The 26,162-nt window shown below is 44.2% G+C and overlaps 1 protein-coding gene across 4 annotated transcripts in view; it reads left to right on the top strand.

Moving 5' to 3' along the window:
• hspbap1 (hspb associated protein 1) overlaps nt 1-26,162 on the top strand; it is a 117,775-nt gene that overhangs the window by 78,071 nt on the left and 13,542 nt on the right. For 3 of the 4 annotated variants that reach the window (XM_052017103.1, XM_052017124.1, XM_052017132.1), the window contains one exon: nt 8,519-8,602. The exons of the other annotated variant lie outside the window; for it this stretch is intronic. In XM_052017103.1, coding sequence (XP_051873063.1) covers nt 8,519-8,602 — 84 coding nt within the window. The remainder of the gene's footprint in view (nt 1-8,518; nt 8,603-26,162) is intronic. 4 annotated transcript variants of the gene reach the window in all.

Genomic DNA, 26,162 nt, shown 5'->3' with positions numbered 1-26,162 from the left:
CCACAACTTCCTAACCTGTACGTCTTTGGAATGTGGGAGGAAACTGGAGCACCCGGAGGAAACCCACACAGACGCGGGGAGAATGTACAAACTCCTTACAGACAGCAGCCGGAATTGGACCCAGGTCGCTAACGCTGTAATAGCGTTACGCTAACTGCTACACTACTGTGCACGTGATTTAAATTTTTTAAACAATCTTTATGGGGGCTGCATTTATGCCCAAGCCTGTTCCAATTCAGGAAGTCATAATGTAAAAATGGGTACGTCATTAAGTCACACAGTCCAGTTTCCCCTTTTAATAAAATGATTGATTTGGGTCTTGGCCTCAGCTTTACTTCTCCTACTTCCCTCATACCCACAAGTCCTCTACTGACCAAAGGTCTGTATCACAAAATGGTTCACAGCCACTGAGGCACATTTGAAAACCAAAAATGAAAATCAAAGGCACCACAGATGCTGGAAATATGAAATGAAAAGAAAATGCTGGAAGCACCCAGCAGGTCAGACTTATCCTACAGCTTGGCATTTCACAATTTTTACATTGCTTTGTTTGTGTTCTATCTCTAAATGCTCTAATTTAAGTGTTCAGATTCTCTCTATCCGACCCAATAAACCTATCGACCAGATGACCTTGTTTACAGCTTACCTCCATGGCAACATAAGCCTCGCCCAATCATAGATATTCCCTTAGTCCTAGCCATTCCTATCTCTGCAACTTAAAACCAGCTTATTCTCTCTCTTTCCCAGTTCTGATGAAAGCTCTTTGACTCGAAACATTAACTCTGTCTCTCTTTTCACAGATACTGTCTGATCTGAGTGTTTCCAACATTTCCTGTTTTTTTTAATTATCTTGGATAATTCGTATTTATAGATTTTTAAAAAATTTTTAAATACCTTGACTATATTCCTTCTCACCCCATTTCCTGTAAGGAGTCCATTTCATTGGTCCAATTTTGTCTTTGTTGCATCTCTTACATTGACACCTCAAAATAAGGGGTCAGCCATTTAAAACTGAGGTACGTAGAAATGTCTTATTGCAAAGGGTGGTGAATCTCTGGAATGCTCTGCCCCAAAAAGTTGTGGCGGTAAGCTCATTTGAAAACTTAAAGTGGACGTGGACACAATTTTTTGAAATATTGTGGGATTGAGGCCAATGGGGATCCAGCACAGAGGAGCAGCTGAGGCCTGGGATAGATGAGGGGTGATGATATAGAATGGCAGGACAGTCATGAGGGGCTAGGTAGCCTACTCCCGCTCCAGTTTTCTTATGTTTTTCTCTTCTTGTCTTCCTTAACTCTTCCCAGGTGACTTATTTGGATTCTGCACCACGGAAGTTGATGGTCCCTTGATCCTTCCTATTCCATTTCCCACACCACTGGCTCTTGTTCTTTCCCCTCTCTCCCAGAACCATGCCAGAAATTCCCTTGTCCTCATCATTCGACTTCACCAGCCTTCCATTCTGACAGGACTTTGCCCACTGAATTTCTGATTTCTCCTCCATGATGCCACCATCAAGCACACTTGCACTCCTGCTATCAGTGCTGTCAGGAGATCGCTCTCTCTGCAACACTCCATTTCAATTCTCCATCACCCCATTTGGCATTTTCCCATGCAAGCACAAGGGATGGAACATCTACCATTCTCATCATCCAGTGCCACAAATAAGCTCCCCAGGTGAAGAAGCAATTTAATAGTGATTAATGTAGCACACTATGTTGTTGCTTGCGGCATTATCTCTGGCACTAGGGATACCAAGTGCAGAGTGGGTGATGACTGTATGGAACAACTCCAGGCTGTGCAAGCATGTGTCCAAGCTTCCAGTTACTGGCACCTTCAATTCCCAGAACCACCCTCAGTCTGATGTCCATTTTCAACCTCCTGCACAGTCCCAGTGAAGCCTAACATTACTTGTGTTGTGTTCAAACCAAACATGATGCTCACCTTTTGACTAGGCATGTTCCAGCCTCTGAACGTAAAAGCAACACAAGCGTAGGAGGAACTCAGCAGGTCAGGCAGCAGGTATGGAAGGAATGGACAGTCAATGCTTTGGGTTGAGCTGTAATCGAGGTACATATTGCGCTTCCCCTTTTCCTGGCTTCAGTCCCGAAGAAGGGTTCTGACCCAAAACGATGACTGCATGCATTTCTCCAAGGATGCTGCCTGGCTTGCTGAGTTCCTCCAGCATCATCGTGTTTTTCATCTAGATTCCAGCATCTGCAATCCTTTGTTTCTCTAATATTACTGCTCCACTGCGAAGTCTCATCAAGGATGCCCGCTTTGAAGTACCTCGATTACAACTCCTCCCACCCTGTCTTTTGCAAGGATGCTGTCCCTTTTTCTCAATTTCTCCACGTCTGTTGCATCTGCTCCCATGATGAGGCTTTCCATGCCAGGACATCCATGATGTCTAACTTCTTTCCTAACTGGGCTTGCCCCTGACTGTGGTCGAGAGAGCTCGCACCCATATCTCTGCCATTTCCTGCACCTCCGCTCTCACCCCTACCCCTCCCAGACCCAACAGGAATAGGGTCTCCCTTGTCCTTACATTTCATCCCACCAGCCTACGTATCCAACACGTCATTCTCCACCACTTCTGCCTCTCCGACGGGACCCCACCACCGAGCATACCTTCCCCTCCCCACCCCTTTCTGCCTTTCGCAGGGACCGCTCTCTCTGCAACTCCCTAGCTCCCTAGTTCACTCCTCCCCCCCCCCCCCCCCCCCCCCATCCTGCTCCCACCCCGGAACTTTCCACTGCCCCCACCCTAGGTGCCCCTACATCACCTCCATCCCGGGACCCAAACAGTCCTTTCAGGTGAGACAGAGATTCACCTGCACCTCCCTTAATATCAGCTACTGCATTCGGTGCTCCAAGTGTGGCCTCCTCTACACTGGGGAGACCAAATGCAGTCGAGGTGACTGTTTCGCAGAACACCTGCGCTCTGTCCATAACCGTGACCTGCATCTCCCCGTTGCCAGTCACTTCAACTTCCCCTCCCACACTATCACTGATATGTCAATCCTCGGCCTCCTCCACTGCCAGGAGAATTCCAAGTGCAAACTGGAGGAACAGCAGGTCATTTTCCATCTTGGAACCTTGCAGTTTAACAGCATGAACATTGAATTCTCCCACCTTAGGTAATCCCCACCCACCTTCCCCGCACCCCCCCCCCCCCCCCCCCCACCATGCTTCTTCTCTTCTTCCCCTTCCTAGACTTTTTTTTGCTCTCTCTCCTTACCTTTGACCCATCCCCCGGTGGATCTGCTCACCCCTCCTCCACACCTGCCTATCAATATCTCTTACTTGCATCTACCTATCACCATCCTGTGCCCACCCCGCCTCCCCTCTTTTGTCCACCTATCACTGCTCTGCTTTTCCCTCCTATATACTGGGCTTCCCCCTTTTCCTATCTTCAGTCCTGAAGAAGGGTCCTGACCCAAGACGTTGACCACCTGCTTTTCTCCACGGATGCTGCCTGGCCTGCTGAGTTCCTCCAGCATCATAGTGTTTTTCAGGTGATAGATGGCAGTGACAAGGTGGAAGGGCTGGAGATGATGCAATCTGATGGGAGAGGAAGGTGGAGCATGGAATCAAGGAAGGAATTGGTATTGGTTTATTATTGTCACTTGTACCGAGGTACAGTGAAAAACCTGTCTTGCATACCGTTCGTACAGGTCAATTCATTACACAGTGCATTGAGGTGGTATAAGGAAAAGCGATACAGAATGCAGAATAAAGTGTAACAGCTACAGAGAAAGTGCAGTGCAGGTAGACAATAACATGCAAGGTCATAACGAGGTAGATTGTGAGGGAGGTGGGGAGGGAAACCAGTGGGAGGAGTGTGTGGGTGATGGGCGGGGCGGGGGGTTGAGGAAGAGATAGGTAATGGGGGCCAGTTGGATCAGTAGGAGAGAGAAAAGAAAAAAGACAGTGGGACAGATTCCAGCTTTTTGTGTCTCTCGCTGAACTTAAAACATTGTCCAATTATTTCAGAAAATGATTCTCTTAAAATGATTCTCTTGTCTTTTACACTTCCCTTGGCACTTTTGGGTGTTTACTGTTCCATTACTATGCCCTTAGTTCTGTATCCTTTGGTCATTTAATACTTCCACTTCACCTTAAAACTCATTCCTTAACTTTTTCCATTTTTGATGAAAGATCATTGATCTAAAAGTTAATGCTGTGTGAGTCTGACATTGATGCCCTTCAAGAAACATTACTTTCAACAGCAAGATGTACAAGCAGTCCCTGGGTTATGTAAGGGTTGCGTTGCTGAGAGCTGTCGCTAAGGTCTCTCCGTTAGTCAGAAATGTCCATTTTCTACAGTAACCCATATCTTATGGCTGTATGTACACTTGCTATAATTCTTTCATTTCATTACATAATCACCCTAACACTATCCATAATTAAACTAATGGAATATATATTGTATCCAGTCTGTAATGAATACCATGAAACATTTTATTATTATTACTAGCTAAAAAAAGCTGTAAAAATGCATGGGAAAATTTGCATAATATCGGATTTCTGTATGTCAGGCCATTCATAACCCAGGGAGCTCCTGTATTATGGGTTGCACAAAAAGATGCCGCTTGCTAATTTGCTGTTTGCTAATGTAATGTATATAGAGAGCACTGTAGAGTGTACAGTCATGCAGGTCAATATCACATCTTCTTTATAAATTATTTTTAAGGATGGCTAGTTAGGCAACTGGCCCAAATCAGCAGCATTTGCAGATTTGCAGACTAGCTACATTTGCACATGCAAAAGGACTAAAATCTGTTGCAAAGATCCTAATATGGTGGGTAACCCATTTCCAAAGCAATCCACAATCACATGCCGAGGTGCCTCTATTGCCCCGTAAAGCTCAGACTATAGGGAAAACTAATTCTAGAACTATGAGTTTGCATTACCCAAATAGCCATTGTTTCTTTCCTGCATACTGGATTGTCCATTGCACTACAGTAATAAGTCAGTGCACCAAATGGGAACCAATGCAAGTGCCAAGCAAAGATGCAGATCGTGACACTTGCTTGTGGAGTCTCAAGTTGAAAGGATTCGAACTTAGTCCATCCTCCATATTGAACTCAACCACACAATGACATGTGAAACAATTGGTACAGTGCTAGATCTGTCTGTTGAGGAAGGACGTGATGGCAGAGTGGTGGAGTAGATTTGTTGCCCCATAAACTCAGGTTCAATCCTGACCTACTATGCGGTCTTCTCCATGTGACCATGTGGGTTTATTCCAAGTGCTCTGATTTCCTCCCACATCCCAAATATGTGTGAGTTGGTAGGTTAATTGGCTTCTATAAATTTCCTCTAGCGTGTATATGACTGGTAGAATCTGGGGGGAGTTGACAGTAATTTGGGGAGGATAAAGTGGAATTAGTGTAGAATTAGTATAAATGGGTGCTTAATGGTCAGTGGGTTGAACAGCCTGTTTCCTTGCTATAGAACTTTTATGATATCCTGCAAGTGGCTGGTGTGTTGATTTACCAAAGTAACAGTTTTAAAGCTGAGTAAAGGGCAGAAAGTGACAATGAAAGTTTGGTGATTTAACAAAGGTTGTATTGTTGCAGTCCATATTGATTTTTTGAAGAGATGGAGAACCATTCACTGAACACTTGGGTCACTTTGATAACTATGGCCATCACTTTTTCTTTATCCAAATTCCCAGCCTTGCCTCCATGCCCCCTAATTCCTTTCCTGAACAAAACAACTAAGGGAGCCAATGAAATTGTGACAAAGTTCAATGAAACACAATAAGCCATGTCAAATTTGCATTTATATAGTTCCCTAGGTCATCCCAAAGTGCTTCACAGTTAATTTAGTACTTCAAAAATGTTATCATCATTTATAATATAGAAAAGGCATCATCTAATTTGTGCACAGTAAGGTTCCGCAACTTGCAATGACACCATCTCCAGATCCTGCATATAATGTTCTTGACTGAGGGCTTCTTGTTGACCATAAGTGACCATGTCACTTTCTAAAATAGTGCCATGGTATATTTAACTCTCTTGAGAAAAGAACAGTGTTTAACGTGTCAACCAAAAGGCATCAGCTCTGAGAGTGTTGCACTCAGCACTGAACTGTGAGTGTCAACCTAGTCTTTGAAGTGGAGTTTTAAATCCAAACCTTTCTGACTAAAGAATGAGTGGTTACCAAGAAGCCAGGGAGATACCCAGCACATGAAATGTTTTAATCTTTATTAGATGTTAACATATTTAGCTTATTTAAAAGAAACTTTCAGAAGCATTTCACTGATCTGCGGGGGAATTACATTGCTGCTGTGATTGGTATTTTACAATTGATTTTTCATTCAAATTGTCCTTGCTCTGTCACTTGCATTCTTCTCTTTCCCCCACAACCCACCTCCACCTCTGTATCTCTTTCACAGATCTGTGGCTTTTGTGTTTCATGCATCCTTCTGTATAGATTGCAGCTGTCAAAGCTCAATGCTCAAATGGGCCAAAAGAAAAATAACAATTTGAAGAGCAATGCCACTTAGTAATTAGTATTTGTGACAACACTGTCACTAGCTATATTTCATTTGCTTCTAAGTAATTACATCTGTTAACGCTGTAATCAGCTCATTTACAGTGCTAGCTCACAGTCGTGCCCAGAAAACAATATCTGCAATCTTAGCGATTGGTCTAAACTAGCAGTTGGAGTGAATCTTGCTGAACAAAACACATCATCTGAGTATTTCCATTACAGTTGTAGTCAGTCTCTGGATACCCTGACCAGCTGTGGTTCAGTTGCTCTGTCAACTTTGAGTCAGAAGGTTGTTAATTAAAGTCATGCTTCAGAGAACTAATGGTAGAATAGAGTTGTTCAGCACAAAAAAATGCCCTTGTCATTGCTGCCTATCAATACCCATCCATACTAATCCCATTTACCAGCACTTGGTCCATAGATAAGATAAGATTTCTTTATTAGTCACATGTACATCGAAACACACAGTGAATTCAACTACTTATCCAGATACTTTTTAAGTGTTGTGAGAGTATCTGCGTTCACCACCACGTCAGACAGCGCGTTCTAGATTACAATCACCTTCTGAGTGAAAAGGTTCTAACTCAAGTCCCCAGCACAATATTGAGGAATTGTTGCACTATCAGCAGGTACCACCTTACAGATGAAATTTTAAACTGAGGTACTGTTTACACTTCCATGTGCTAATCTGAAGAGGGGCTAGAAATGATCTCTGAGGTACAAGATAATACTCGTCCTCTGGAGACACACGAGACCGCAGATGCTGGAATCTGGAGCAACAAACAATCTGCTGGAGGAACAGAGGGTTGAGCAGCATCTGTGAGAGGAAAGGAATTGTCAACGTTTCAGCTCAACCCTGCACCAGGGCTTGGCCCATTTGTCCTTCCATCAAGATCACTCAAACGGGTTACTTGGTCATTAACACTGCTGTTTGTGGAAGGTTCCTGTATGCACATTTTCTATCAGGTTTCCTACACTTCAACATTGACTAGAACACAGAACAGTACAGTACAGGAACAGGCCCATCAGCCCACGGGATCTGTGCCGAGAATGCCAATTTTAAGTAACTGTACTGCTTCCACAAAACAACAAATTTCATGTCATATGTCAGTGATAATAAATCTGAGTCTGATTCTAATCCCATCTACCTGCACATGGTCTATATCCTTACATTCCCTGCCAGTTCCTGTGCCTGTCAAAATGTCTCTTGAACAATCAAAAGCATGTCATTGGCTGTGAAAGGCTGCAGGGCATCCTAAAAGGGATGGGAAAAGTGTGTGTAAGTTCAAATCTCTCTGCGCTGCATTAATTGTTTGAGGGATAATGGGTGAGATGAGGGCTGATTGGCCTTTTTTAAGTGATGGAATGAAAGCTAAAATGGTGTGAGGATGAAGGAGAGAACCAAATCGAAATTTGTACCTCAGTATAACATTAAGGAGGCCAAGTGTTTTGGATGGGCATTAGATATGGTGCAGTATCATAGCATAAATTCAGCCTATTTGCTCATTAGTGATGGATTTTTTTTGGCAAGGCAGTGAGGACGCAAAACAGATGGCAGCTATTTAAAAAGGATAGAGATTCCAAGATATTTTTTTTATTTTACTGCATTCACTATGATTGTAACCAAGATATTGCCTGGTTTGTTTAGTTAAGCATAGTTTTGAGTTCTGGGAATTCCTAAAATGTAGGATATGAATTGGGCACAAAATTTTAAAAAAGTCTATTTATGCAATTAAACAACCCGGCACTTTACAGGAATGCAGTCAGATAGGCAGAAGACTAAAAATCAAATGGAGAAAACTGGCATTGAAGTCACTGGTGTGGTATCAGAACAGGCCTATACCAAATTGTGGAAGACATTTTGTTGGATCTCAGACAAGATATACTGATTGATTAATAAACGATAGTATGAGCTTGTAATTAATGAAGCAATTATAAAAATATCCATCTGCACTTTCCTCTGAGTGGATTTATTTCAGCTGATGTCATCTTGTATTCCCCTGCTTTCTCCTTGTAGGTCCTGTTTGTTCCCAGACACTGGTGGCACTATGTGGAATCCTTGGATCCTGTCACCATCAGCATTAACTCCTGGATTGAACTGGTAAAATATATAGGCTTTATTTGAATATGGGAATCTCTTGCTATCCTGCTTGTGTAATTTAGGTGCTATAATCAGTATTCTTTGTCCTTCCTCCAGGTGTCAGCAGTGCTCAGCTAGCCTCACTCTCGTCTCCGAAGGTTCTTACTCATGTACACATATAATCAAAATAAGATGTTGCAGATGCATGTGATCTGAAGTAAAATCTGGAAATGCTCAGCAAGTCAGGCAGCATCTGAAGAGAGAAACATTTTCTGCATTCAGATTTAAGGGAATGTTAATTCTATTTCTCTCTCTCACAGATGCTGCCTGGCCTGCTGAGCATTCACAGCATTTTGTTTACTCCATTACGCTATTTACTCTTGGAGGTGCTAACTTTGAAATAAGTGTCAAACCAAGGCTCCTTTTCCCTCTCAGATAGATGCTAAAGATCCTATGCCAACAGATAAAAAGAAAGCAGGTGTGTTCTCCTGCCTCTTGTCAGTACTTAATTGGTAATTGGTTTATTATTGTCACATGTACTGAGAGACAGTGAAAAGCTTTGTTTACATGCCATCCAAACAGATCATTCCATACATAAGTACGTCGAGGTAGTACAAAAGGGAAAACAATAACATAATGCAGAATATACAGTTACAGAAAAAGTGCAGTGTAGGTAGTGCAAGAGTCATGACAAGGTAGATTGAGAGATCAGGGGTTCATCTTTATCGTGCAAGAGGTCCATTCAAGAGTCTGATAACAACAGAGTGGATACTGTCGAGTCTGATGGTGTGTGTTTCCAAGCTTTTGTATCTTTCTGCCGGATGGAAAGGGGGGAGAAGAGAGAATGACCGGGTTGGGTGGGGTCTTTGATTATGTAGGCTGCTTTCCCAAGGCAACGGGAGGGCAGGCTGGTTTTCGTAATAGTCTAGGCTGTGTCCACAACTCTCTGCAATTTCTTGCAGTCTTGGGCAGAGCAGTTGCCACGTGATGCATCCGGGTAGGATGCTTATCTCTCAGTGCCACCAAAAGCACAATCTGATTATTATCGTATTTCTGTGGAACCTTGCTGGGCACTAATTGGGCCCCCACTGTTCTAAACAGTGACTAAATTTCAAAACTGCTTCATCAGCTGTAAAGCACTTTAGAACTTTGTGAAAAATTATGTATAAATGGAAGTTTTTTTCTCTCTCTCACCCTCTGTTGCGTAGTATGCAGAGAATTGAGTGGGAAAGCTACTAAATTATTTTCCTTTAGTGCTGTTAGTACTGATTGCAAGGTGGCACGAGAATCAATACAAGCAGAAATATGTGACTGGTTCTACTGAAGCTGGAAAATTTTAACTGTTCCTAAGTGTAAAACAAAGTCCTTCCATTTGAGAAATTTTCAGACACGACAGTGAATTTACAACAGTGAATTTAAGTGAAGTTTCCAGTCATGACAGAGGCAGTCACCTCACCCACCACCACCACCACTGCCACCCCCCCGCAGATCAGAGACAAATGCATTCCCATTGGCTGGTAAAGGAAGTACTAGGAGTCAACAACCACCAGAAGCACATCAGGAGCCAGCCTTGGGTAGTGTAAGATAGGAGGCTGCAGCCTTATCAAAACTGACAGTAGGACTTGGTAGTACAGCTCCTGGGATCAGGGAGAAGTCATTTAGCCAGCTTCAGATACCATCAAGCGACCAACTAAAAAAAGAGCTGGTCATTGACTTCAGGTAAGTGCAAATGCTTCTGTCTACATCAACAGTTCTGAGGTCAAGAGGATTGAAAGCTTCAAATTCTTAGGAGTGAACATCACCAATAGTCTGTCCTGGTCCACCCACGTAGATGCCACAGCCAAGAAAGTGCACTGGTGCCTCTACTTCCTCTGGAGGCTAAAGAAATTTAGTATGTTCCCTTTCACCCATACCAATTTTTATCAATACACAATAGAAAGCATCCTATCCAGATATATCACAGCTTGGTATGGCAACTGCTCTGCCCGAGACTACAAGAAACTGCAGAGAGTTGTATATACAGCTCAGCACATCACGGAAACCAGCCTCCCCTCCATGGACTCTATCTATACTTCTTGCTGCCTCGGTAAAGCAGCCAACATAATCAAGGACCCCACCAACCCCAGACATTCTCTCTTCTTCCCTCTCCCATCGAGCAGAAGATACAAAAGCCTGAAAGCACATACCACCAGTCTCAAGGACAGCTTCTATCCCACTGTCATAAGACTGTTGGTCCCCTAGTATGATAAGATGACTCTTGATTTCACAATCTACCTCATTATTACCTTGCATCTTATTGTCTGTCTGAACTGCACTTTCTCTACAACTGTTAACACTTTATTCTGCATTCTATTATTGTTTTACCTTGTACTACCTTGATGCACTGTGTAATGAATTGATCTGTGTGAACGGTATGCAAGACAAGGTTTTCACTGTATCTCGGTACGTGACAGTAATAAACCAGTTTACCAATTTTCCTAAGGTTTTGATCAACATTGAGCAGCCACCTGAAAGCATGCCAAGGTTTTAACCAACTTGAGGAACATTGAGCAGCTAACTGTGAACTTTGACAAGGTTTCAACCAACAATGTCAACAAACTGTTCCAAAGGTTTATCTTGCTGCTGGAGAGCTCTGGGTGTGAGGGCTCAGCAGCAGGCAGTGGGAGATAAGGAACGTGTGGAAAGCAAAGAGAGATTCCTGAAGGAAGGAAGGGGCCTGGGGGCGAGAGAATAAGAGTGCGAGGAGGTCGGGAGGTTTTCATTTTGACTGAAAGAGGTTCAAATGGAGGGATGATCAAGTGTTAGAAGGACCTTGAAAGGGTTGAGGAGCAAGAAGAAAATAGTAAGCAGGGGCATAAGTGCTTGAGCCCTCTGTGTTTGTAAGTGCTGACAGCCATTTGTACACATGTCCAGTATGTGTTGTCCATGCAACAGAGCTTGGTTTCCAGTGGTTCATTACCAGTGTCAAGCTTGTGGTGATTAGTGTGCAACAGATATCCAGAATGAAATGATATCACACACAGGCATCTTCCATTTGTCAGTTTGATGTTTGGGAAATCTGGACCCTTGTGGACAAGCCCAACAGCCACAGACATGAATGTCACCCTGCTGTAATAGCCTGGGAACTTAGGTGCATCCATGCTGATGTTACCGTCCTGAGTGAGACAGGACTGGCAGAAGATTGTTGGTTTCCTCCTGAGACCTCACCATCACAGACACCAGTCTCAGCCTATTCAGTTCACTCCATATATCATGAAGCAGCAGAGAGCAGTGGATGCAGCAAATGCTTTGAGAACAGCCAATATCTCAGATGCAGGATTGAAGATCTATAGTCCAGAACAAGCTGCACATCTAGCCATGTTCTGTTAAATAACTGGCATCTACCCAACAGTGTGGAAAGTGCCCAGATCTGTCTTGTTCACAAAAAAAAGTACAAATCCAATCCAGTTAATTACCAACCAATTAGTCTACTTTCAGTCATCATCAAAGTGATGGAAAGTGTCTTTGGTGCAATCAAGCATTTACTCATTGCCTGTTCACTGAAGTCCAGTTTGGTTTCACCCGAGCCAGTCTTCTGGAGCTCATCATAGACTTAGTCCAAACATGGACCAAAGATTCAGAGGTGAAGTGACAGTGACTGCACTCATCACCATTGGCCAAAACCTCAACCTGAGCAGCAACATAAATACTGTGGACAAGAGGACAGGTCAGAGGTTGGGTATCCTGTGGTAAGGGTAATCTCCTGGCACCCCAAAGACTTTCCTTCATTGTGAGTCAGGAGTAAGGTGGAATACTTTGCACTTGCGTGAATGAATCCAGCTCCAACAATTCAGGACAAACAGCCCACTTGATTGGTCTCTGCCACTGCCACATTGTACCTATAGTGTTTATCAGCTGCACACTGTACTGCAGTTACTCACCTGGACCACTCTACCATCAAGGATGACAAGGGCTTAAGAACATCACTATTTGTTCTGCTTTCATTGCAAACCATCCTGCCTTGGAAATATATTGCTGTTCCTTCACTGCTGGATCCAAGGCCTGGTACTCCTTTCCGAACAGCACTGTGGGAGCACTTGCACCAGAAGCACTGTGGTGGTTCAATAAGGTGTCTCACCACCACCACCTGAAGTGCAATTAGGGATAGGCAATAAATGCTGGCCTCACCACTGATGCCCAGCTCCTGAAAAATGATTTTTTTTTAAGGAAAGAGTGGTTGTAGCACCTGGAAGGGCAAAGCAGAAATAATGCTGTCTTTGTGAGGTGGGTTTTTCAGACAAGACTGATCTAGTCTGCTGTCACAGTCATGAGAATGTTCACTATGAGATAAGTGAACATTCTTGTGACTCTCTGACTCACAAATACAGACCCAGATGCAACATTCACCAGGCCTACACATCATTCTGGAAGCTATGTATGAAGATAGAACATAGAACACTACAGTACAGGCCCTTAGGCCCACAATGTTGTGCCCACATTTTATCCCGCTCTAAGATCTATCTAACCCTTCCCTCCCACATAGCCCTCCATTTTTCTTTCATTTATGTGCCCAACTAAGAGTCTCTTAAATGTCCCTAATGTATCTGCCCCCACCACCTCTACCGGCAGTACGTTCCACGCACCCACCACTCTCTGTGTGGAAAAAAAAATTACCTCTGATATCGCCCCTAAACGTTCAATCACCATAAAATTATGTCCCCTCGTGTTAGGCATTTTCACTCTGGGAAAATATCTCTGACTATCCACTCGATCTATGCCTCTTATCATCACCTCTCATCCTCCTCTCCAAAGAGAAAAGCCCTAGCTCACTCATCCAATCCTCATAAGACATGCTCTCCAATCCAGGCAGTATCCTGGTAAATCTTCTCTGCACCCTCTCTAAAGCTTCCACATCCTTCCTATAATGAGGTGACCAGAACTGGAACAATACTCCAAGTGTGGTCTAACTAGAGTTTGATAGAGCTGCAACATTACTTCACAGCTCTTGAACTGAATACCCCGTCTAATGTAGGCCAACACACCATACGCCACCTTAACAACCCTATCAACCTGCGCGGCAACCTTGAGGAATCCATGGACGTGGACCTCAAGATCCCTCTGTTCCTCCACACTGCTAAGAGTCCTGCCATTAAACTTGTATTCTGCCTTCAAATTTGATCTTCTCAAGTGTATCACTTCACGCTTTTCCAGGTTGAACTCCCATCTTCCATTTTCCTGATCAGCCCAGGTCTGCATCCTACCTGAGGGGGGAGCTTCTTCATTCAGAGGGTGGTGTGAGTGTGGAATGATCTGCCAGTGGAAGTGGTAGATGCGGGTTCAATTGTGATATTTAAGAGAAGTTTGGATAGGTACGTGAATGAGAGAGGTATAGAAGGCTATGGTCTGGGTGCCGGTAGATGGGACTAGGCAGAAAACCAGGCCGGCATGGACTAGGTGGGCTGTAGGGCCTGCTTCTGTGCTTTAGTCCTCTAGGACTCTATGAAAAGCAGTAAGCCTGAGGATTGACACGAGATTCTGCAATGCTGGAATCTGGTGCAATCTGGATAAATGCTGCCTGACCTGCTGAATTCCTCCAGCATTTTGTGTGTGTTGAAGCCTGAGGATTGGGTGTGTTTTAGAAGTTAGCAAAGGAAAACCAAGGACTTGATAAAGGGAAAATAGAATGTAGAGTAAACTAGCGAGAAACAAAACAAAATGGTTAACACAAGGGGGCATAGTTTTAAGGTGATTGGAGAAAGATACTGTATTAAGGGGGATGCCAGAGGTAAGTTTTTTTACACAGAGAATGGTGGGTGTGTGGAACACACTGCCTGCAGAGGTTGTGGGGGCAGATAAATTAGGGACATTTAAGAGACTCTTAGATAACCACATGAATGATAGGGAAATGGAGAGCTATGTTGGAGGGAAGGGTTAGATAGACATTAGAGCAGAATAAAATGTCAGCACAACATTGTGGACCGAAGGGTCTGTACTGTGCTGTAACGTTCTATGTTCTATCAATATCCTGTTGTAACCTACAGCAACCTTCTACACTACCCACAACCCCTCCAACCTTCATGTCATCTGCAAACTTATTAACCCACCCTTCCACATCCTCATCCAAGTCGTTTATAAAAATCACAAAGAACAGGGGTCCCAGAACAGATCCCTGCGGAACACCACTGGTCACCGACCTCCAGGCAGAATAGTTTCCATCTACAACCACCCTCTGTCTTCTATGGGCGAGCCAATTCTGAATCCACAAAGCCATGTTCCCCTGGATCCCATGCTTCCCGATTTTCTGAATGAGCCTTCCATGAGGATCCTTATCAAACATCTTATTAAAATCCATTTACACCACATCCACTGCTCTACCTTCATCAATGTGCTTTGTCACATCCTCAAAGAATTCAATCAGGCTCGTGAGGCACGACCTGCCCCTTACAAAGCCGTGCTGACTGTCCCTAATCAGCCAATGCTTCTCCAAATGCTCATAAATCCTGTCTCTAAGAATCTTCTCCAGTAATTTGCCCACCACTTAAGTAAGAGTCACTGACCTGTAATTCCCAGGGTTATCCCTACTCCCTTTCTTGAACAAAGGAAAAGCCCTCCAGTCATCTGGTACTACTCCTGTGGCCAGTGAGGATGCAAAGATCATCGCCAAAGGTGCAGCAATCTCTTTCCTTGCTTCCTGTAATAACCTTGGGTATCGTCTATCTGGCCCCAGTTACTTATCTATCCTAATGTTTTTCAAAAGTTCAAGCACATGCTCTTTCCTTACATTGACATACCCTAGCATATCAGTCTGTTGTATCCCAACCTCACAAACCTCAAGGTTTCTCTCACTGGTGAATACTGAAGCAAGGTATTCATTAAGGACCTCTCCTATCTCTTCCGACTTCAGGCATGTTTCCTCTTTTTTCCCTCTCATCATCCTCCTATTCCTCACATATGTGCAGAACGCCTTAGGGTTTTCCTTAATCCTTACACTCACTCCTGGCTACTTTGTAACTCTCCAGAGCCCTGTCTGATCCTTGCTTTCTGAACCTTAGGTAAGCTTCTTTCTTCGTCTTGACAAGATATTCTACGTCTCTTGTCAACCATGGTTCCTCCACTCTACCATCCTTACCCTGCCTCAATGGGACAAACCTATCCAGGGCCCCATTGCAAGTACTCCCTGAACAACCTCCACACTTCTGCTGTGCACTTCCCCAAGAACATCTGTTCCCAATTTGCACTCCCAAGTTCCTCCTGATAACATCATAATTCCCCCTCCCCCAATTAAATACTTTCCCATATCATCTGCTCCTGTCCTTCTCCAAGGCTATGGTAAAGATCAAGGAGTTATGGTCACTGTCTCCAAAATGCTCTCCCACCGAGGGATCTGAAACCTGATCAGGCTCATTGCCTAGTACCAGGTCCAGTATCGCCTCTCCTTTAGTCGGCCTGTCCACATACTGTGTCAGGAATCCTTCCTAGACACACCTAACAAACTCTGTCTATCCCCTTTACACCAAGGAGGTGCCAATCAATATTAGGGAAGTTGAAATCACCCACGACAACCACCCTGTTATTTTTGCACCTTTCCAAAATCAGCCTCCCAGTCTGCTCCTCAGTGTCTCTGTTGCTATTGGGGGTTCTGTAGAATACTCCCAATAGAGTGATCACTCCCTTCCTGTTCCTGACTTCCACCCACACTGACTCAGGAGATGATCCCTCCAGGATGTCCTCCCTTTCTACACCTGTGACACTGTCCCTGATCAGCAAAGCTGCTTCCCCCTCTTCTACCTCCATCCCTGTCCCCTTTGAAACATCTAAACCCTAGAATATCCAGCAGCCATTCCTGTAATGTCCAAGTCTCTGTAATGTCCACAACATCATAGTTCCCTGTACTTACCCATGCTCGAAGTTCATCACCTTGTTCCTGATACTTCTTGCATTAAAGTAGACACACCTCAGCCCATCCAACTGACAACAATTTTGCCTATCCTTCCTCACAGACTTTTTACACACTGCATCTACTTGTACACTAAATGCACCAACCTCTGACCTATCAGTCGGGTTCCCATCCCCCTACCAAACTACTTTAAACCCTCCCCAACAGTTCTAGAAAGCCTGCGCACAAGACTGTTGGTTTCCCCCTCCTCTTCAGGTGTAACCTGTCCCTTTCGTACAGTTCGTACCTTACCTAGAAGAGATCCCAATGATCCACAAATCTGAAACCCTGCCCCCTGAACCAACTCCTCAGCCACGCATTCATCTGCCGTATTAACCTATTTTTACCCTTACTGGTGCATGGCACAGGCAGTACTCCAGACATTACTACCCTTGAGGTCCTGCTTTTCAGCTTCCTACCCAACTCCCTATATTCTCTCTTCAGGACCTCATCTCTTTTCCTACTTATGTCATGGTACCACGACTTCTGGCTGTTCATCCACCCCCTTCGGAATGCTGCGGACCCGATCCAAGACATCCCTGACCCTGCCATCCGGGAGGCAACATACCGTCTGGGAGTTTCTTTCACGCCCACAAAATCTCCTGTCTAACCCCCACCTCCCCCCCCCCCCAACTTACTGTTGAATCCCCTATTATTACCACTCTCTTCAACAGTGTTGAAGAGCAGAGAGACCTTGGGGTGCAAGTCCATGACTCACTGAAAGTAGCTACACAGGTGGACAGGGTGGTTAAGAAATCTTATGGAATGCTTGCATTTATTAATCGGGGTATTGAGTATAGGAGTCAAGAAGTTATGATGCATCTCTATAGAACTCTGGTTAGGCCGCATTTAGAGTATTGCATGCAATTCTGGTCACCTCACTATAGAAAGGATGCCGAGGCTTTAGAGAGGGTGCAGAGGAGGTTTACTAGGATGCTGCCTGGATTAAAGGGCATGTGCTGTCAGGGGAGACTGGACAAACTTGGGCTCTGGAGCGGTGGAGGCTGAGGGGTGATCTGTTGGAAGTCTATAAAATTATGAGGGGCATAGATAAGGTGGACAAGCAATATCTTTTTCCCATTATTGAGCGATCCAATACCAGAGGGCATGCATTTAAGGTGAGAGGGGGTAGGTTCAGAAGAGACGCGAGGGGTAAGTTTTTTACTGAGAGAGTGGTGGATGCCTGATAGGGTGGTGGAGGCAAATTCATTGGGGGCTTTTAAGAGGGGCTTAGATGGGCACATGAATGAGAGGAAAATAGAGGGATATGGGCATTCTATATGTAGGAGGGAATAGCTATGTCACCACAACATTGTGGGCGGAAGGGCCTGTTCTGTGCTGTACTGTTCTATGTTCTTCTCCCCACTTCTGTATCACACGACTAGGGTCAGTGCCAGAGACCTGGTCAGTGCAGCTTTCCCCTGGTAGGTGGCCCCACCCCACCCTCCTAATATTATCCAAAGTGATATACCTGTTATTCAGGAAACCAGCCACATGGGTACTCTGCGCTACCTGCCTATTCTCCGTCCTTCTCCGGACAGTCACCCAGCTACCTGCCTCCTGCAGCTTCGGAGTGACTGCCTCCCTGTAGCTCTTATCTATGAACTCCTTGTTCTCCCATAGGAGCCAAAGGTCATCCAGCTGCAGCTCCTTGCAGACCGTGTTAGGGTCTGAGAGGATTTCAGAAAACCCTGGCCCATGTCCCTGTGCGACAAACTGATCCTTCTGGCTTGCCTCTGGAAAGAGGTGAATGGCAAGGAAAGTGGAGGGTAATTTAACTCTAGTAGAGTCCCCGATGGAACATCAGAATCAGAATTTGTCATGAAATTTGTTGTTTTGTGGCAGCAGTACAAGGGCAAGACATAAAAATTACTGTAAGTTAGAAAAATAAATAAATAGTGCAAAAGAGGAACAACAAGGTAGTGTTCATGAGCTCATGGACCGTTCAGAAATCTGATGGTGGAGGGGAAGAAACTGTTCCTAAAACATTGAGTGTGAGTCTTCAGGCTCCTGTACCACCTCCTTGATGGTAGTAACATGAAGAGGGCATGTCCCAGCTGCTGAGCATCCTTAATGATGGATGCCAACCTTCTTGAGGCACCGCCTCTTGAAGATGTTCTTGATGGCGGAGAGGGTTGTGCCCGTGATGGAGCTGGCTGAGTCTACAATCCTCTGCAGCCTCTTTCAATCCTGAGCATTGGAGCCTCCATATCAGGCGGTGATGCAACCGGTCAGAATGCTCTCCACCGTAGATCTGTAGAAATTTGCAAGAATCTTCTAAATCTCCTCAAACTCCTAACAAAGTAGAGCCACTGGCGTGCCTGCTTTGTGATTCCTTCAGTGTGTTGGGTCCTTGCCATATCAATACCCTTAACCTATGATCTCCTGGCAGCACACTCAATTTGGGCACCGGCACCCATTAGATTTTCCTGACCTGTGCAAGAGTTTTCCAAGCAATATCAAGGAGGGAGACGATAACTAGCAGGGGTCCTCCTGTTGTCTGGCATGGGGAAAGATATTGCGAGGGTCCTCCTCAACTGCTTTCTCCCAGTGTCTGAAAAGCTGCTCCCTGAATCAGTTTGGATTCCATGATCTTTGCACAAGAAATGCAGGAAACAGCATTAACTACTGCATTGATTCTCACTTTTCACCTCATCATCTCTGCATCCAACACATCATCCTCCACTATTTCCACCAGCTCCAATGCGATCCCACCACCATTTACATCTTCCCCTTCCACCTTCCTTCCTGCTTTCTGCAGGAACTGCTCTCTTCAGTACTCCCTGGCCCGCTCACCCCTCCCCACCCACTGGCACTTGCCCCTGCAACTGTAGGAGGTTGCACCTCCTCCCTCACCACCATCCAGGGACCTAAATAGCCCTTCCAGGTGAGGCAGAGGTTCACCTGCGCCTCTTCCGAACTTCTCTACTGCATTCAGTGCTTGCAAGGTATTCTCCTCTACTTTGGTGTAATCAAGCATACACAAGGCAACCGTTTTGTGGAGCACCTGTGCTCTGTCCTCAATGACCGTCTCGAGCTTCTGGTTGTATATTACTTCCACTGTCCCTCCCACTCCCACACCAACCTGTCTATCCTTGGCCTTCTCCGTTGCTGCGGAGAGGCCAAACCCAAACTGGAAGAACAACATCTCGTATTCTGCTTGGGTAGATTACAGCCCAGTGGCATGAACGTTGAATTTTCCAATTTCAGGTAACTCACCCCGCCACCCCCCTCCCCCAATGCTCTCCTCCCGCACACTCGTCTGTCCACCTAGTTTTCTTCTCCCTTTGTACATGCCTCCTGTCCTCTTCCCCCATTTGGTTCCATCTGCCCATCATCCCCTCCCCATCTAGTTCCACTTATCATCCCACCCCAACGATATGCATGCTGTGATTCTAATCAACAGGTCCACCACAGAATCAAACCTGGTGCAGGCTAGGGTCAAGCAAGGCTATGCCATCCTTTTACAGTCTTTCTCACTGTAATATTGCAGCCCATCTCCAACAAGTTTTCACTGAAGAGGAGCTTTAGCTACAGGATGAATATGAACAGCTCAAACCAGGTCACTTTTGCTTCAGAGCCAGGCTCACTCAAACCTCAAATATTGAACGACAGTATGCAGGCAATGCTTGTGTATGCGTACATTTGAGGCACCGTCATCATTAGATTGTTCACAGAAGAGTGCAATCAAGTGTGCCTTGCACTAAAGATCAAACTTCCTTCAATAAAGGTCCATGACAGAACTCTGGCAAACATGGGCCATCTTCCATATCTGAAGAGCCTCATCAACCTTGGAATCAATAGAAATGGAGTGGAGGCATGATCTCCTCAATCCCAAGAGACTATGAAAGAAGATTATTGTCAAACACAGAGGAAAGCTAACCTGTGAGACCACTCTAATGCAGTTTGGAGCCAAGTAAATCCCCACAGTAAGATGAAGCATGCATGGGAAAACATACTGAAGTGTCAAATTGTGCATGTGCCAGAGCATAACTGGATTTTATTAAAATATTCTACAGAGAAAAGGAAAATAACACGTGTATCAAGCTCAGCAAAATTCAACCCAAAAGAAGACTGTCACCAACTGTAGTAATTTTTTTTAATTATGCATAATTCTCTCAAAAGAATATTTAGTAGTTGAGTCCTGCAGGGATCTGTTCAGGCTGTTACTCTTCACATTCCATGTCGTGGAGAGATGACCTGGTGTCTGACAGTGACAAAGATCTGTGCTGATAACAGAACCAGGATAAGAGACAATTTAGCAACGCAATGAATGTAGTGAATTGTTTAAATTTTCTGTCACAGACACTGTGGCAGTTCAGTCACGGAGTACATTCAAGACTGAGGTCATGGGGGTGTGATGACAATAAGGATCAACAGGCTCAATGCCATGTGCACTACTAGTATTTCTAGGATAAGAAGAAGAAGTGAAGGAGAGGATTCAGACATGATGTGCAAGGATGGTACCAGAAATATTAGGGGATAACTATCAGGTAAAAAAATAAGCAGACTGGTTCTATTTTCTCTTTAAATAAGAGGGCTGAGGGGTGAATAGAGGTCATTAAAAGTTTGGCACTTTGATAAAGTGGATGCAGAGAGAGTTTTTCCACATGTGGGGAATTGGAATTAGTTTATTATTGTCACTTGTACCAAGGTACAGTGAAAAGTTGTCTTGCATACCATCAATACAGATCAATTCATTACACAGTGCATTGAGGTAGTACAAGGTAAAACAATATGGAATGCAGAGTAAGGTGTCACAGCTGCAGAGAAAGTGCAGTGCAGGTAGACAATAAGGTCATAACAGGGAAAAGTGCAGTCAGAGACTTAATATAAGACAGTTCCAATTCAGATTAGTTTATTTTCATACACACCAGAGTGTAATGCTCGTGTGAAACTCACAGAGTAAATAGTAATAATAAATATAACAACGAGCGCAAAACAACAGAATGGAATTGTGCAAAGATTGCAGTGCAGTCTGTACTAGTGGAAAAGGAAATGCTAAAGTGACAATAACGGAATAACCAACAGAGGTAGAATTAAGGGTTCGAGAATGTGGGAAGGGGCTGTGAAGAGGTGATTGGTTCAGAATTCTGATAGCAGTGGGGAAGAAGCTGTGAAATTAAGAAGTAACTTGTTTACCCGAAGTGTGCTGAAAATGTGGAGCTTGCAACCATAATGAGTAGTAGAAGCATGTGATTATAGATACATTTATGGGGAGCTTGGATAAGCAGATGAAGAATAAAGGAATAGAGGGTTATGCTGGTAGATTTGGAAAAGGAAAGACAGAAATTGAAGTGGAACATAAACTCCCCAGTGTACAATTATTTCAGTTCCATATCATTTGTAAATAGAGTCACATGGGAGAATGAGCGCATGTCTGGCAAAAAAACACAATGGGAAAAAAAGTCTTATAATGCACATTGAAAGCCCATACCAGGCATATTAGGGAGGCAAGTGGTATGATAGACTTTGTTACGTGCCTTAGACTGCAGGATTAAGTTTTATTGAGAGTGTGTTACTGTTTGACAAGAGTTATGTTGACAAGAGAGGTGAAACATTTAGTCAAGAGGAAGGAGGAAGCATACTTAAGGTTTAGGTTAGGAAGCAAAAATCAGGCAGGCCCCTTGAGAATTATAAAATAGCCAGGAAGGAGCTTAAGAAGGGACTTAGGAGAGCTAGAAGGGACATGAGAAGGCCTTGGTGAGTAGGATTAAGGAATACACCAAGGCATTCCACAGGTATGTGAGGAACAGGAAGATGAGTAGGGTGAGGGTAAGACCACTCAGGGATAAAGGGGGAAATGTGCCTGGAGGTGGAGGAGGTAGGGGAGGTCCTTAATGAATACTTTGCTTCACTGTTCACTAGGGAGAGAGACTTTGACGAACGTGAGGTCAGCGTAGAACAGGCTAATGTGCTGGATCATGTTGAGTTTAAGAAAGAGACAGTGTTGGAGCTTCTGAAAAACATTAGGATAGATAAATCCCCAGGGCCAGATGGGATATACCCCAGGTTACTATGGGAAGCGAGGGAAGTGATTGCTGGGGCGTTGACGATATTTGCATCCTTCCTGGCCACAGAAGTGGTACCAGAGGATTGGAGGATGGCAAATGTTGTTCCCTTGTTCAAAAAAGGTAGCAGGGATAATCCTGGGAATTATAGACCAGTGAGTCTTACGTCAGTGGTGGGCAAACTATTGGAGAGGATTCATAGGGACAGGATTTAGGAGCATTTGGAGAAGCATAGTCTTATTAGGGATAGTCAGCATGGCTTTATGAGGGGCAGGTCGTGCCTCACGAGCCTAATTGAGTTTTTCGAGGAGGTGACAAAACAAATTGATGAAGGTAGAGCGGTGGATGTGGTGTACAAGGCGTTCGACAAGGTTCCCCATGGTAGGCTCATCTAGAAAGTCATGAGGCATGGGATCCATGGAGACTTAGCTGCATGGATTTGGAATTGGCTTGCTCACAGAAGGCAGAGAGTGGTTGTAGACGGGGAGTATTCAACCTGGAGGTCAGTCACTGGTGGTGTTCCACAGGGATCTGTTCTGGGACCCCTGCTCTTTGTGATTTTTACAAATGACTTGGATGAGAAAGTGGAGGGATGGGTTAGTAATAGTTTGCAGATGACACAACAGTTGGAAGGGTTGTGGATAGTGTAGAAGGTTGTCGTAGGTTATAGTGGAATCTTGACAGGATGCAGAGTTGGGTGGAGAAGTGACAGATGGAGTTCAATCCAGACAAGTGTGAAGTGATACACTTCGGAAGATTGAACTTGAAGGCAGATTACTAGCAGTGTGCAGGATTCTTAGCAGTGTGGAGGAACAGAGGGATCTTGGGGTCCAAGTCCATGGATCCCTCAAACTTGTCGTGCAAATTGATAGGGTGTTTAAGAAGCTGCATGGTGTGCTGGCCTTCATTAGTCAGGGGATTGAGTTCAAGAGCCGCAAGGTAATGTTGCAGCTCTATAAAACTCTTGTTCAACCACACTTAGAATATTGTGTTCAGTTCTGGTCACCTCATTATAGGAAGGATGTAGAAGTTTTAAGGAGGGTGCAGAGGAGATTTACCAGGATGCTGCCTGGATAAGAGAACATGTCTTATGAGGAACGGTTGAGCAAGCTAGGGCTGTTCTTAAATTAAATTAAATTAAATTTTATTTACAGTGTGGTAACAGGCCCTTCCGGCCCAACGAGTCTGCGCCACCCATTTTAAACCCCCAAATTAACCTACCCATACGTCTTTCGAATGTGGGAGGAAACCGGAGCACCCGGAGGAAACCCACACAGACACGGGAGAACGCACAAACTCCTTACAGACAGCGGCAGGAATCGAACCCCGATCGCTGGCGCTGTAATAGCGTTGCGCTAACTGCTACGCTACCGTGCCGCCCTTTGGAGTGACGCAGGATGAGAGGCAACTTGATAGAGGTGTATAAGATTGAGGGGCCGAGATAGTGTAGACAGCCAGCACCTTTTCCCCAGGGCAGCAATGGCCAAAACCGAAGGATATCAGTTTGTTGGAGGAGGAATGTTCAGGGGAGATGTCAGAGGTAAGTTTTTTACACAGAGAGTGGTGGGTGCCTGGAATGCACTGCCGGGGTGGTGGTAGAGGCTGATATAATAGGGACATTTAAAAGACTCTTAGATAGGCACATGGATGTAAGAAAAATGGAGGGTTATGGGCTGTGTAGGAGGGAAGGGTTAGATTGATCATAGAGAGTAGGCTTATATAGGTCTGCGCATCATGATGGGCCAAAGGGCCCATACTGTGCTGTATTGTTCTGCGTTCTATGCACTTTTGGTCTCCATACCTACAGACCTGGGGTCAGTTTAGTGTGAACTCACTAGATTGTTTTATGGGTGAGGGGTTATCCACACAATAAAATTGAGTAAGATTGGGTTAGTGGTCACTGGAATTGAGAACAATGAAAAGTGAAATGCAGAAGTTTCTGAGAGGGATGACAGAGTAGATACAGAGCTAGTGTAGAACCAGAGATGCATCATCTCAATGTGACGGTTCAGGCGTTTAGTACTGACGTAAGAAGGAATTTCTAAATTCAGAGAGTTGTAAATATTTTGAATTCTGTACCTCAGAGCGATGTGGGTGTAGATCACTAAGTTTTGGACACCAAGGAAATTGGACCTTACAGATTTAGAACACAAGATCAGCCATGATATTGAATGCAGAGCAAGTTCAAGGGACCATATAGCCTCTTCCTTCTCATTATTATAATTGTACGTCGCTAAAACCTGTTGAATGTGAAAGAAATCTGAATGCTGTAGTGCATTAATCTCTGAAGGTGCATGATCAATGTTGCTAAACCAATGTAAAATACATCCCTGACACAGACTCTTTCAGAATCCTGCCCTTTTTTTTCACTTATTTAGTGCAAAATACCTTGCACCCTTCATAAACTTGAGCCATCTAAAATTCTGCTGCCTGTATCCTAATTTGTTTTAAGTTTTGTTGATCTGTTACTGTTGTGCTTGTATTGCCTTAACTTCTGGTTTGTCTATGCCTCAAAGTTAAAATCCTCTTCCCAGTTTTCAAATTCCTACATGGTCTTGTCTCTTACACTGCATCACTTTGTAGTCAAGTTGAGGTCACTGCACTTGCCCTGTTTCAGCTTTTTTTATTGCTCTTGCATTGGCAACAACACTTTTAGTCCTGAACTCTGGAATTAATTTCCAGAACCACCCACTATGTTTCCTCCTTTAAGAGGCTCATTGAACACAATTCACTGGATTTCATTTATAATCGCTCCAATGGATACTTTGCTACCTTACAAGTAACATTTCACATATTGCAATCAGTACATTTCAGCCACATCCAGAAACTTTTTGTCTGGGGAAAAAAACTATGTCCTTGTATTGCGCGCAAAGGTGGTTTAGCAGTAGTGGCAGTGTGTGTAATATTGCCTCATAGGTCCTTTGCATAGTTTGTATTCTACTTGAGTACACCCAGATTTTCTGAAAATGTTAAAAAGGAATCAGGATGAGGCTGATATCACATGTTTGAAAGGCAGTTGATTTGTTGGGCAATATGGTCATTGTGGCTTCCTGAATTTTGACAAACACATCTTTAGCATATCATTCCCCAGAAACTTTAACTGAGTCACTTCCTGGACAATGCAAGTTTGTTGGTGGTGGGGGCAACCGTTGGAGGTGTCAGGATGCCCACTCAAAATGTAAGAGAACATTGTTGGCTGATTGTGTCATTTTCATATGTTATGTGCAGGGGAATGTGTAATCTCCAACTAACATCACTGAAAGTAGATTATTCTGCTCATTGTCTCATTTGTGGGATTCTCCTGTGAACAAAATAGTTGGCATTACAACAGTAACTACACGTAAGAAAATAAAATTCATAGTAAGAGTATGTGTTGAGGTTGTGTAAGGTGCTATGTAAATGCAAGTATAGTGGCATGCAAAAGTTTGGGCAGCCCTGGTCAAAATTTCTGTTACTGTGAATAGCTAAGTGAGTAAAAGATGACCTGATTTCCAAAAGGCATAAAGTTAAAGACGACACATTTCTTTAATATTTTAAGTAAGATTACTTTTTTATTTCCATCTTTTACTGTTTCAAAATAACAAAAAAAGAAAGGGGCCCGAAGCAAAAGTTTGCGCACCCTGCATGGCCATTATTTAGTAACACCCCCTTTGGC

The sequence above is a fragment of the Pristis pectinata genome, chromosome 1, assembly GCF_009764475.1.
Source record: "Pristis pectinata isolate sPriPec2 chromosome 1, sPriPec2.1.pri, whole genome shotgun sequence".
Classification (NCBI taxonomy): Eukaryota; Metazoa; Chordata; class Chondrichthyes; order Rhinopristiformes; family Pristidae; genus Pristis; species Pristis pectinata.
This window is presented reverse-complemented; position numbering and strand designations above follow the sequence as displayed.